Raw genomic sequence first — 13,136 nt, 5'->3', positions numbered from 1 at the left:
GCCCAGTGATCAAAAGAGGTGCCTAGCCATTTTCTGTGTTTAAGAAGATAGTATTTTCAGGTTGTGATTCTAATGACCCTTATAAGCTTTTTTCTTCCAATAAGAGAAGCATGGTTAAACATAATGCCTAATATCTATAAAAATCACCTAATAATTTTGGCAAGTTTTTTAGTTTTTACTTTCCAAAGTAACTTGAAGCTATTGCTTTATTGTTTTCCAAATTCAATAAATTTGATAAAACCAGCATTTCTTGAAATTTTTATGAATAGACTTATTCTCAAAAGGAAAAATAAAAACCCTAGGCATAAGCTCCATGAACTATTCTTTTATTTATTTATTTTTTAGTATAGTTGATACATAATGTTATATTAGTTTCAGGTGTGCACCATAGTGATTCAACAACACTATACGTTATTCTTTGAATATTAAAAATAAATCTGTGTTTGAATTACTTGGAGTTGTTATCTAAATGTTTAATTTTAAGTCTCTTTAAACCGGTTTTCAATAAGCAATATACTACCTTGAAAGGGCAAGTCTTATAACTGAGCCTTTACCCAGAGTACAGCCTGAATTAAATAGCCTAGAAATTGTAAATGCAAGAGTAAGGAAATCTGCTGTCACCCATTATTTACAAACAGCCTCCTAACTTAGGGGGAAAAAATATTAAGTAATGTTTTCATGAAGAGAGACAGATACTCTTGAGCAGAATCCTTCTTAATATGCACACTTTTAACATTAAAGAACTATTTTACTGAAACTCTTAAGTCAGGATGAAAGACTAAATGCTCCAAAAATATGTTTGAAAGTCAATACTTCTATATTCAGCCACAAGAAAATAAATAGCTGGGGTCTAAGGAAATTCTTTTCAAATGCTAAAAAATATATTTCTTATTTCATCTGGTTAAGGAATGATTTGAATTCGGATGGGTCGCTCTGGAAGCAGGAATATTTGTAATTCAATTGCAGCTCAGCAGGTGAAAGAATGGACCTAAGGCCGCGAGCGAACTGCACCTCCATGTAAAACAGTGCTTTATGGGGTGCCTGGGTGGCTCAGTGGGTTAAAGCTTTTCGGCTCAGGTCATGATCCTAGGGTCCTGGGATCAAGCCCCATGTAGGGCTCTCTGCTCGGCGGGGAGCCTGCTTCCTCCTTTCTCTCTGCCTGTCTCTCTGCCTACTTGTGATCTCTATCTGTCAAATAAATAAACAAAATCTTTAAAAAACAAACAAACAAAAAACAGTGCTTTATACCATGGTTAGATCGAAGGGCCAAGACCCAACGGATTTTTTAAATACCCTTCCTAAGCTCAATTAACAACATTCTAATTATAAAGCAGCTCTATCATGACCCCACCCATAATAAGAAGCCAAAGTTAAACCAAAAAAAACGGAAACAGAAATGTCATTATAGCATTCAAGGGTTCATTTGCATGTTCATATTACATGAAACCTGGGGCTACGCTCAAGGATCTCCTGGTTGTACCTGAGATATTGCCTGACGACCATAGGTGCAGAGACTCCTAAGAATATTTTAAAACCTTAAAATTTGCCCATGGCTTCAGCTTACCTTAAACTAGCTTGGTAGCTCCCTCTGCAAAAGGTCTGTTTGCTGTCAAGTGAGGCCCCATCGGTTTCATCTTCCCCTATTCAACACAACATGAACCATTCCTTAGTGTATACAATGAGGAGAACCATATCAAAAGAAAACTTACTATGCTTGCTTAGCCTATCATTATTATGTCTGATGCTAAAACATTCTGTTAACTTTGTTCTGGCAAAAAAAACTTAGCACTTATCCAGCACATTCTAACAAAAATAAAATGTCAAGATACTCAGCAGGGGGTGCCTGGCTGACTCAGTTCAAAGAGCATGCAACTCTTGGACATGGGGTCTTGAGTTCCAGCCCCACATTGGGCATAGAGATTACTTAAATAAATAAACAAACAAACTTAAGAAAATACTCAGCAGGATTAAATCATTGGAACTGTGTGATACCCCATGTATTATCTCCAACAAATAGATATCTGATAGCATGGCTGATTAAAAAAAAAAAAATGAAGGTGAAACCCTTCATTTACCCTTTGGTGAATTTGGATTCAACAAATTAAAAAAAAAATCTTTTCAGAAGAAATCACATGTGTTAAATATACACAATAGTTGTACCCAGTGGAGTTCATGAATTGATATGTGGTGTGGTAGAGAACGTTTGGAGTGGTTGGTTGATGTAGGCTGGGATAAGTTATCAAATCTGAAAATTCAGACTGAAAAAAAAAGATGTGCTAGGGCCTGATGTATCTATATGCTTTAGAGAAAATAGGTATTCCAGTGTTTAGTCATTGGTTAATTTACTCAATCAGTAAGAATAGAGGTCCTACTGGGCACAGGGTGCTCTAAGAAAGCCTTCCTATTTGCGAAGTGGGGAGGGGGGAACAAAGGGGATGGAATCAAGATCGTCTTCCCCACAAAACCTGGGTTTTAGCTCATTGACTTGATAAGTAACTGAACCTCCTGAGCTTTCGTTCTTTCTCTTATCATCTGTATAATATGCCTCAAGGGCTTTAGGGAGAACAAATAAGACAGTGTATATAAAAATATATAGAAATCCATGAAGCCATGAGAGCTAACAAACAATGCTTTCGAGACTGTACATGTGTAATGGAAAAGACACTTGCCCTTTGTGCCTTCGACATCGGCAGCCTGATCGCCTTGACTCTGCAAAGTCACTAGAGTGAAGTAGACTCCTTTCCTTTCCAACAGCTCCTCATGGGTGCCTCTTTCCACTGCTGTACCATGTTCAAAACCAATAATGACATCTGCAGCTCTGACTGTGGACAGGCGATGAGCCACCGAAATGATCGTATGTCCCTGCTGGATCTGCAGGAATGTACAGTGCACTGTTAACCAAACAGTAAGACAGAGCTGACATTTGGATGGTCTCAGAATCCACAAGTGATCAGATCCTGGGTCCTTGGGAAAATCCTCAAACAGGTCCTCTGCAGATATTAGAAAAGGCCACCACACTTTATCAAAGCCATGAACACCCCACAGGTTGGTCCAGTTGCTGCTGTTAATCAACAGCTAAAATCAAAATGGAAATTTTTGAAATCACATAAGTTAGATTTAATAAGATTTAAAATTTGTATTTGTAGCTTTTGGAAGTAGGCCATACTGACTTCTATTCAACTGTGAGGAACATTCTAGTCAGTCAGTAGTTTCTAAATAGACTGGAGACACTGACCCATGTAGTCCTTCTCTTTCCCTCCCCATCTCCACTCTGTTCTTCCCACCCCCAAGCCTCCTCTCAGCGAGCTGCCTTTCCTACAGCACATTTCCACATGGTCTTGAAAAATGAATTCAGACTTTCAACAAACCTTACTGAGCGCCTCTTGCACCATGGCTTCACTCTCGTTGTCCAGTGCCGAGGTGGCCATGTCCAAAAGCAGGATCTTGGGGTTCCGGACAAGGGCTCTGGCAATGGCTACTCTTTGCTTCTGGCCACCACTCATCTGGCCTCCTCCTTCTCCAACAAGAGTGTCAAATTGCTAGGAAGAAGGTGACACCAGTAATGAAGAGGAACAATTTGATGGCTCCTGGCAGGGACTATTACAAGATCCTTTCTAGCTTCCTTCTCAAGCATGAGTTTTCACAGGACCAAATTTCACTGAAAGAAATACCATTTCCTGAAACAGGTTACTATCTAATCAATATTTGTGTATAAGAGAAAGAAATTGATTCATTTTGGGGGCACCTGGGTGGTTCAGTCAGTTAAGTATATGCCTTCAGCTCAGGTCAGGATCCTAGGGTCTTGGGTTGGAGCCCCGCTCAGGCTCTCTGCTCTGCTCAGGCTCTCTGCCTGCTTCTCCCTCTCCCTCTGCTGCTCCCTCTGCTTGTGTTCTCTCTCTCTGCCAAATAAACAAATAAAATATTTGAAAGAAAAAAAAAAGAAATCGATTCATTCTTTCATTCCCAGCTTCACTGGGTTGTATAAATGCTTCTCTCTAGCTCAACTTGAAATAAAATGTTTTCACCAATGTAGGGGAGCCTGGTTGGCTCAGCTAGTTAAGCATCTGGCTCTTGATCTCAGCTCAGGTCTTGATCTCAGGGTCCTGAGTTCAAGCTCTGTGTTGGGTACCACACTGGGTGTGGAATCTACTTAAAAAAAAAAAAAAGTTTCCACCAAAGAAAAAGTTGATCAGGGTCCTGAAAACCCATTTTAAAGGGTTAAAGCACTTACGAAATTCTTCCTTCTTTTCTCTAGCTAAGCAACACATAAAAACACAACACTAACACTATCTCTGTATTGCAAATGAAAGATCAAACTAGCTGTATAATCATTACCACTGACAGCAAAAAGTTACTGAGTATCTTTCATGTCTAGCATTATATTGGAATGTCACAATGATGTCAGGCTCTTGTCTTATTATTAGCCAACATGAGTTGAGCACTTACCATGTATAATGCATGAAGTTAAGCTCTTCACACATATTACCTCGTTAGTCCTACCAGATGCCCCATGAGGCAGGTAATGCTGTTCTCCTCAATCAATGGGTAAGGAAATGCTGGGGTGTAAGGGGTTAGAGTAACTAGCCTGAGTTTATAGAGCTTGCAAATGGAGGAGCTGGGAGTTTCATGGAGGCAGTCTGATTCCAAAGCTTTATACTCTTTACCACTGGACTCTATCATACTCACAGCTGCAATCCTATTCACATAGGTAATCCAAAAGACTAAATAGGCAATGATCTAGAGCGCAGACTCTGGAGCCAGACCATGTGGGTGTGAACCTCGACTCTCCTGCCTTGAGCAAGTTATTTGGCCTCTTGGAAACTTGGTTCTCTCTTTACAGATGAAAATAGTAATAGTAGCTGCCTACAGGATGGTCGTGAGTGTTAAATGAGATGTAAAGTGCTCAGAACAGTGTCTGGTAGGTAGTAAGCACTACATGTATGTTAACTGGTTATAAGAGCTCTTCTTTGACTTAGCAGACCACTGGCCACATATTTTGTATTTTGTATAAGAATACGGAGTTGGTTTTTGTTGTCATTGTTTAAAATGAAGACAGATGAGGAGTTTTTGAATATGTGAGATACAATACTGAGGCCACAGGATTAGCTGTTCAAACACAAGGCAATGAAAGAACAATGACATTGGTAGGCATCAATGAGCATTGTGTAAGTCATTGCCACATAACAAATTTATCAACTGCTTGGACAAATGCTTAACAGATGGAGTAAGAAGACTGTGCCCTTGTCAAAGGGAGCATTTAAAAGAAAGTTCCCTGTTTGGTAGATTTTTAATATATCGACAACAATATGCTTTCAGGCAAAGGGGAAAACTCATGATACATTTCCAGTAATGCAACCTAACATGGCATTAAGAATTTAATGATTTGGGATTTGGGGTTTTTTTCTTTCCTTTTACAACTTCTGGGCTCCCCCCCTGGAACGAGAGGCCAGGGGATACCTGTGGCAGGTCCATGATGAAGTTGTAGGCATTGGCTGCCTTGGCAGCTCGAACGATATCTTCCATCGTTGCATCCTCTCTGCCATAGCGAATGTTCTCTGCGATGGTGGTAGAGAACAGAACAGGCTCTTGCTCCACTATCCCAATCTGAGCTCTAAGCCATTGAACATTAAGAGAGCGAATGTCATGGCCATCCAAAGTCACCTAGAGAACATGAGCACAACGTCACATCTCTTGGAATCCTTCAGGGTTCTGAATCAAAATGTTATGTTTACTTGTCCTATGAGGAGAAATAATAGAGACCCGCAAGATTTTAACAGATGATTCCTCCTATAATGAGGTTATTTACATCAGAATGACGATATAGAGTTGAAATCAAGTATTGCTGTAGAACAATTTATTGTAAAAACACAAATGATGTAAAGGTCATTTAATGTAATATGATTGGCCCAGGAATGGGAAGATTTTTAATTTTTCAATGGAGTCAAGTCAGTTATTCACCATATTTTGTATGTTTTTATTATCTTTTGACTTATGACCGAAAATGGACTTCAAAAGCTACCAAGAAAATAAGAAATGGTCCCTATCTTGTAGGCATGATTTACAGTAACTCTTACTTTCTGGACAGATTCATCAAATAACACTTTGGTGTTCAAATGTAATTGAAACTGTAAGTGGGATAAGCAAAAATCACTATTAGCAAAAAACTAAAAATCTTACACCAAGAGATCATGATTTCTATGTATTCAAAGTATAGTTATGCTGGTATGTACAAAGAATACCTGTAGGATGAATGGTCCCTCGAAAAGAATTCCATTGTGTTAGTCACGTCAGTGTAACAGAGTACCCATGTCGGGGAACGCCTTGAGTTGAAACCACTTGATAAAGACTCAAATGAGTCTATCTCAAGGCATCAAGGAGATGTTGACAAGAATAACTTTGAGAGTGTAGAAAGAGCAGAGCCTTTGACATTTAAGGGACCTGGGTTCAAATCAAGGGCAAATGTCGATCTCTCTTGACTCTGCTTTCTTTATTTACAAAATGAACATATATACCTTGGGGCTCATTTTGAAAATGAGAAATCATTTTCGTAAAGTATTTGACATATGTAATCAACAAATGACAATGATGGATATTTATTTTCTTAGTTTGGGTCTATGTCTACAGGCAAATAAACACAAGGAGAAAAGAAACGAAGTAGTTTGTGAAATTAAATGATTTTTCTTTAACACCTAAATTCTCAAAGCAGCCAACAATCAATCTGTTCATTCTAGCCATGCAAACTCTCCTATACTTAGGGTTTGGAAAACTTGAAGGCACAATAATGATTTTGTTACAATACAGAGAAGGAAATGGAAATGTGAGTTCACTGGCGAGGCAGCAACACAATTTGGAATGTGTGTGCACATCACTGAGTAAACGGGCTGGTTGTTCACAGAACATGACCACCATGCAGGGAATTAGTCCATTCAATTCAGTCAAGAACTCAGTAAATCAACTCTGCGTGTGTTGGATGGTCTCAGTGTATGCTAGGCATATCCTCATTTGCACTCTCCCATCCCCATGTATTGAGAGATTACTGGAAGACACACACCATGCCTTCACTGGGGTCATAGAAACGCTGAATAAGCTGCAGGGCTGTGCTTTTCCCGGATCCGCTGGGTCCTACCACAGCAGTCATTTCCCCTGATTTAACGACCATGCTGAGGTTGTTTAAAATCTGTAGAGAAAAGAAAAGAACAACGGTCAGATGATCAGCAATTAGACTTGTAAGTTAGGATGCTTTGTGAGGATACTCTGTACGTGTTTACTTATGCCCTCAAAACAGTAACTATCAATATCCATCAATAGCCAGAAAATCAGTAAAGAGTGCCTATGATGAGGTTTTAGCATTTAGTGCATTACTCATTAATAAACTGAGAGTGGCACCCAAGGAAGCAAATGATGTGTGGTAACACTGTTGTAGTAAATAAACTACGCCAACTTTTAAAAGTATGCTCCAGAACGCACATTTGAAACACTTCTGATAGGGACACTTGGGTGGCTCAGTCGGTTAAGCATCTGCCTTCGGCTCAGATCACGATCCCAGGTCCTGGGATTGAGGCCTGCATCACCCTCATTCTCCCTCTGCCTGCTGTACCCCCTGCATGTGCTCTTTCTGACAAATAAATAAGTAAAATCTTTAAAAACAAACGAACACTTCTGATATGCTAGGATGCCTCAAAGAGACTGTCCCAATTAGTTAAGGAAAGAAAACCTTTAAGTTCGAAATATAATACTGATTTACTGATTATAGATTAACAACAAATTAATTCACAAATTTTAAGCTGTCCTACCTTGTATTGTGTGTGAATGTATTATCTGGAAAACTTTCCCTAACAAATGTTTGTGGTGCATTTGTTAAGTTTAAAGCACTGTTAAATGTCGAGACTGAATGTTGTTAAGTCTAGAAAGGGAAGAATAGGAAGCTAATTCAGAAGCATCTGTTGGATATTTTCACCAAGTCAGTGGTGATTTTTATACTTACTAGGTAAAGGTGTTTTAGGGTCCTTTGTGTGACAAAATCCCACACGTATTTCATTTCACACCGGACAGTCAGGCTTGCAAATAGACTTTCACTTACTGGACTTTAACCTCCCCCAGCGCAGGCAGGCACTGCTTTCCCTCAGTATAGCCCAGTGTGGTACGCCCCCCAGTAGGGCTAAGTACATATAGGTGTAAGTTAAGAAGATTTTATTAAAACAAATTGCTGGTGTGGGGAATAGAGGATAAAAGAGAAATGAAACAAATGTGTTTTAATTCAACTGGTATTTATGAAAGAGCTATTATGAGCTGGTTCTGAACAGATATTATAAAGCAAGCTTTTAGCCATCCATTAGATAATCTTTACTGAGTACTGCCTTGCGGCTTCTCTTTCACAAGGTACTTTGACATATGTTGCGACATTGAATGTTTCCATATCTATGTGATATGTAATAGTAATAGAAAATATACTTCAGCAATTTAATCATTTAATTTAATTTAATTTAATCATTTAATTTAATTTAATCAGGATATATAGGTACCTATGTTTTATATATACGTCTAATGATTGTGTGTATGTTTGTGTGTGTGTATGTATGTGTTTACCTATGTTTTAGGTATAGAGTATCAGAATTGAGTTGCATGGGATTTAGTTCCTATAACAGAAATATTAAGAAAGCGTGGCTAAAGGTATTCTGTTAAAAATTGGGAAAAAGTCTCATTTCAAAGTCAACCTATGCAAAGAGAGTAGATGCTAATTTTCCTATAGAGCAAATTGCCTTTAAACATACTCGCTCTGTAGGTGCAGTAAAACTAAATGTTCTTCCTCATGTGCCCTGGGCAATCACCCAGCCCAAGACACAGCCCAAGAGCAGGCGGCCCCAAGATTACCTTTCCTCCAAAGACTGATCTAGTGACCCTTGTGAACTTACCGATAGGAAGTGAAAAACTACAAAGGCAGCAGCTTTTCTTTGCCAGAAATGCCCTACCCACGCAGTGTCCCGCCTTGCACATCTGTACTTCTGGATTGTTCTGATTGCCTGGCAGTTTATTCAGCTCATGCTTACAACGACGGGCCCTGCCATTCATTTCAACAGAGGCTCATACCTAACCTGACCCAACCGGAACGGGCTGCCAGACTGTGTCCTCCCCAGAGGGACTGGCACGTTTTCGTTATTACAAAGGAATGGGACTTGTGCCTGAGAAATGACGTGATGCCTAAGGGAACTTCTAGAGAAATGTGCTTCTGTTCCTTCTTCCTGAAAACAGCTATGCTTCAGAAAAACAAGTAACTTGTGGCCCTGGATACGAATCATCGAAGAAGAAAAGTGCTGTTGTTCCCAGAGAAACACATACCTTCACCTCCGGTCTGGAAGGATAGTGGAAGTTCACATTATGGAATTCAATTTCACCTTTAATTCGATCCAACTTGTAACCATCCTCTGACATGCAGTCAATAATGGGTTTCTGGAGTAGAGTATAAAGGAATATAGCAACAACAAATATATATGCATTTATTGTCCAACTTGGTTTGAATTTACTGATAAAACAGAACCACCACCAGGTAAAACACTGCAACAAAGTTGCTTCCACATTAAATATTTATTAATAGTACTAATAATTCTAACAATTACTGAGATATTAATATGAGATATTATATTACTAGATATGAATAGTATTAGTATATTATACATATAATATATTAATAGAGAACATACACAAAGAATTAATGTATATTAATTATGATCAATATGAAATACAATGCCTATAAATAATTGACACATAACTTCACATTAAATAATTATAATTAGTTTAATTATTACTATTTGTTGATATGTTACTATGACATTATATTATGTAACAATAATATAATAATATAATATGCAGTATTGATCCATAATTATATTAGCATATAATATGTTAACATTATTATATATTATTATATTATTGAGATACCATTGAAGACAATTTACAAGGTATTTAATATGTTTTTTCACTCAAGTAATTGTCACTATAACCTAACTAGACAGGCGCTATGCTCAGTTGTTTGCTTAAGGAAGTAGAGAAATCTCAGAGAGGTCAAGTATCTTTCCTAAGGCCACACAACTAGTCAGTTAAGCCACAGTCCAATTGTACTCTACATCTGAGTGCTATGGTAGATGATGATTAAAACTAACTGTATGTCCTTAAGTGGTATCCTCAGATACTACCAACTTTCAGTTGTTAGGCTGAATTTCACCTCTGTTGTTGTTAGTAGTGAGCCTAATCTAGAACTTAAACATTCTAGTTAACCAGACAAGAATGAGGGCCATCTCCAGGGCCAGCTTCCCCCTTCTACACTTGTGAGAGAAACTCATCATCATATCTCTATCTAGGGCAACGGTATAATCTACTTTCTTCCTCTTGGGTCTATAGTAAAGATAATGAAGCAATTTTTAAATGTCTTAGTTTTTTGTAATAGTTTCAAAGGTCTTTTAGACTCATCATCTTACCTGAGCATATAACAACCCTAAGAATGAGGTAGAATTTGGATATCTCAATGTGCCTATTTGGTTTCCAACAATGCGTTTTATACTGCAATATGTGAAGCCCCCAAATATAAAACAGATAAAGTGATGAAGTTTCCTCAGGCAGGTTTTATGCTTCATAAATACTGAATATTTAAGGGACCAAAGAAATACCTCTGACTTTCCAGGGCTGCCACAGAGGAAGAACAACATCTTGCCGTCTTCCCCCTTCTATTCTTGGATTTTGACTTTCTAGCTGACGTCCAATGTGCTTCAGTAGATTAACCAGGGAAATCCTAGCTAGGCTACCAGGATCCTTTACAAGCTTTTAGAAGCTTTCTGTCACAGTTAGAAGATAATCCAGACTTATGAACTTGGCCTTAAAGATTTGCATGATCTGGCCCCTTCCTCTCTCTCCAGCCTCTGTGCTCTTGCTCACTCTGCTCTGACACGCTGACCTTGTTTTTGGTCCCTGCACTCACCAATCTTTCACCAACCGGAAGGCCTCTCCTCCAGAATCACCGCCCCGCTCTCACTTCCCATGCACCACTCCTCCCCTAAACCTCGCTTTGCATGGCTGACTCTCCCGGGGTTCTCAGTGCAAATACTACCCCCTCAGAGATGAGGTTCCCTTCACTTAACGACTCCTCCCCTCACCCCAACCGTTACCATGCTATTTTATTTCCCTTATTGCACTGATATTGTCTTATTTTTGAATGTACTTACTTCTTTTTCCAACTTTTATTTTTCACTGAAGTAAGATTGGTTTCAGGTGTACAACATAGTGATTTAATAATTACACTATCAAATGCTCACCAAGATATGTGTAGCTACCTTCTGTCATCATACAAAGTTATTAGGTTATCACTGGCTACTATTAGGATATCATTGGCTTTTCATCCCGGTGACTTATTTATTTTACAACTGGTAGTTTATCCCCTTCACCCTATCCCCCAGCCCCCTCCTCTCTAGCAACCACCAGTTTGTTGTTTGTATTTATGAGTCTGTTTCTGTTTTTTCATTTGTCCATTTGCTTTGCAAATAGGGATTCTCCATATAAGTGAAATCATATGGTATTTGTCTTTCTCTGTCTGATTTTTTTCACTCAGTATAATATCCTCTCGATCCATAAATGTGCTTACTTCTTTACTGCCTGTTTTCCAATATGATAGGAGAGCAAGAGCCTTATTTGTTCTATTTCACTCTTGTAGTCCCAACTAAGTATGGGGTCTGGCTCATGACAGTCCCAATTAAGCACTGCTGAATTAAGGGCATTGTAATAGTCCCTCATTTTTCTTAACATTGAGGGTAAATTCCTCAGAACCTCAGAACTTCATTTTTCTCCCCACCCTCAGCCTGCTCATGGCCTTTACTTCGGCTTTCACATACCCGGTCTATCGTCTGAAAAATGCTGGTGGCCGCTGCACGCCCAGTTGCAAAGGCTTCCAGACAAGAAGAAGCATTGCCAAGATTTAAAGCTCCTAGTAGAATACTGAGGAAAATCTGAAATGAAAAGAGATAAACATGGTTTTCACGTGTTTTTGCCAATTTGTAAATAGTGCCATCATTTGGGCTATCCATGTGAGCTCAGATATTTCTCAGAAATATTCTTCCATGGGCGTTTGAAAGCTAAATACCTCTTTAGAAACATCTGGAATAGGTTTTTTTTTTTTCCAGCAAAGTATCTCCAATTTTTCTATTGTTATGGTTTAAAAGACTACATTATATTTAACTGAACATCTATGTATAGAACATTACACTACAAGACTGTAGAACACTATTCTACAAAAAAGAACATATTTTGAAATGAGCAAGAGGTCTAAGAAAGGCAGGATATAGACACAAAGTGAGTTAGAATAGTGATAGGATAATTCAGTTTGTAATATAAGCAGGTTTATATGATCTTCTGGTTAAAGGGCCATTGAAGCAATGAAGACAGTATGATCAGCTTGATTGTCCTAGAGATAGAAATGCAATACAGGTTTGCTACTACTGCTCTATTGTTGCTACTAGTAGAACATTACCAGGATAACTACTGCTATTATTACTACTACTACTACTACTTTTACTCATGTATATTTCTAAGTGCTTTACCTGTATTACTTCGCTTAATCCATACAACAGAAGAGAAAACCAAGGTGTATGGATGTTCCCAAACTTATTCTACATTAAAACTTGTATTAAGTGGTAGAGAAGCATTTGAACCCAGGCTCTTGACTGACATTCTGTCTTGTAAACAGGCCCAGCTTCTGCTGGTGGTATGCAGTTGGTATGGCCAGGTTCCTGAGCAATACTGAGGAAGCTGTCCTTTAACTCACCAGCCCAGCCTTTTCATTGGGATAGGGGAAGGCGACTTGAGGAGCATATATTCCTACCAAATAGTGCTTTGTGTTTATCAGTGCTGTTGATAAAGGAAGAAGCAATGAGGCAATTTGTCACGTGACCCTAGGAGGAGCACAAGACTTCTCTTGACCAAATGGGTGTAGTCACATGGTTCTCATGGAGGATGTTTCATTGGCCACCATCCATCAGGGACAGGAGTCACTTGCTGAGCTGAAGACTGGCTTCTGCCTGACTGTAGTTTTCTTCGGACAGTCAAATGAACTTAGTCTGTGATGGTTTCCCTGCTTTCTTTTGGTCTTCTGTCTG

The 13,136-nt window shown here is 38.8% G+C and overlaps 1 protein-coding gene across 6 annotated transcripts in view; it reads right to left on the bottom strand.

The window, feature by feature from the left end:
- Positions 1-13,136, bottom strand: part of ABCB11 (ATP binding cassette subfamily B member 11) — a 108,379-nt gene that overhangs the window by 34,966 nt on the left and 60,277 nt on the right. For all 6 annotated transcript variants that reach the window (XR_013966602.1, XM_080799657.1, XM_080799660.1 and 3 more), the window contains 7 exons: positions 11,877-11,990; positions 9,337-9,447; positions 7,052-7,177; positions 5,458-5,661; positions 3,369-3,539; positions 2,670-2,871; positions 1,565-1,640 (listed from right to left, as the gene is read on the bottom strand). Coding sequence is in view for 5 of the 6 variants with exons in the window: in XM_080799657.1 (XP_080655783.1) it covers positions 1,565-1,640; positions 2,670-2,871; positions 3,369-3,539; positions 5,458-5,661; positions 7,052-7,177; positions 9,337-9,447; positions 11,877-11,990 (1,004 nt within the window). In the remaining variant the exon portion in view is untranslated. The remainder of the gene's footprint in view (positions 1-1,564; positions 1,641-2,669; positions 2,872-3,368; positions 3,540-5,457; positions 5,662-7,051; positions 7,178-9,336; positions 9,448-11,876; positions 11,991-13,136) is intronic.

The sequence above is a fragment of the Martes martes genome (assembly GCF_963455335.1).
Source record: "Martes martes genome assembly, chromosome: 3".
Classification (NCBI taxonomy): domain Eukaryota; kingdom Metazoa; phylum Chordata; class Mammalia; order Carnivora; family Mustelidae; genus Martes; species Martes martes.
Note: the sequence above shows the minus strand (reverse complement) of the source record. Positions and strands in the feature narration are given on the sequence as shown.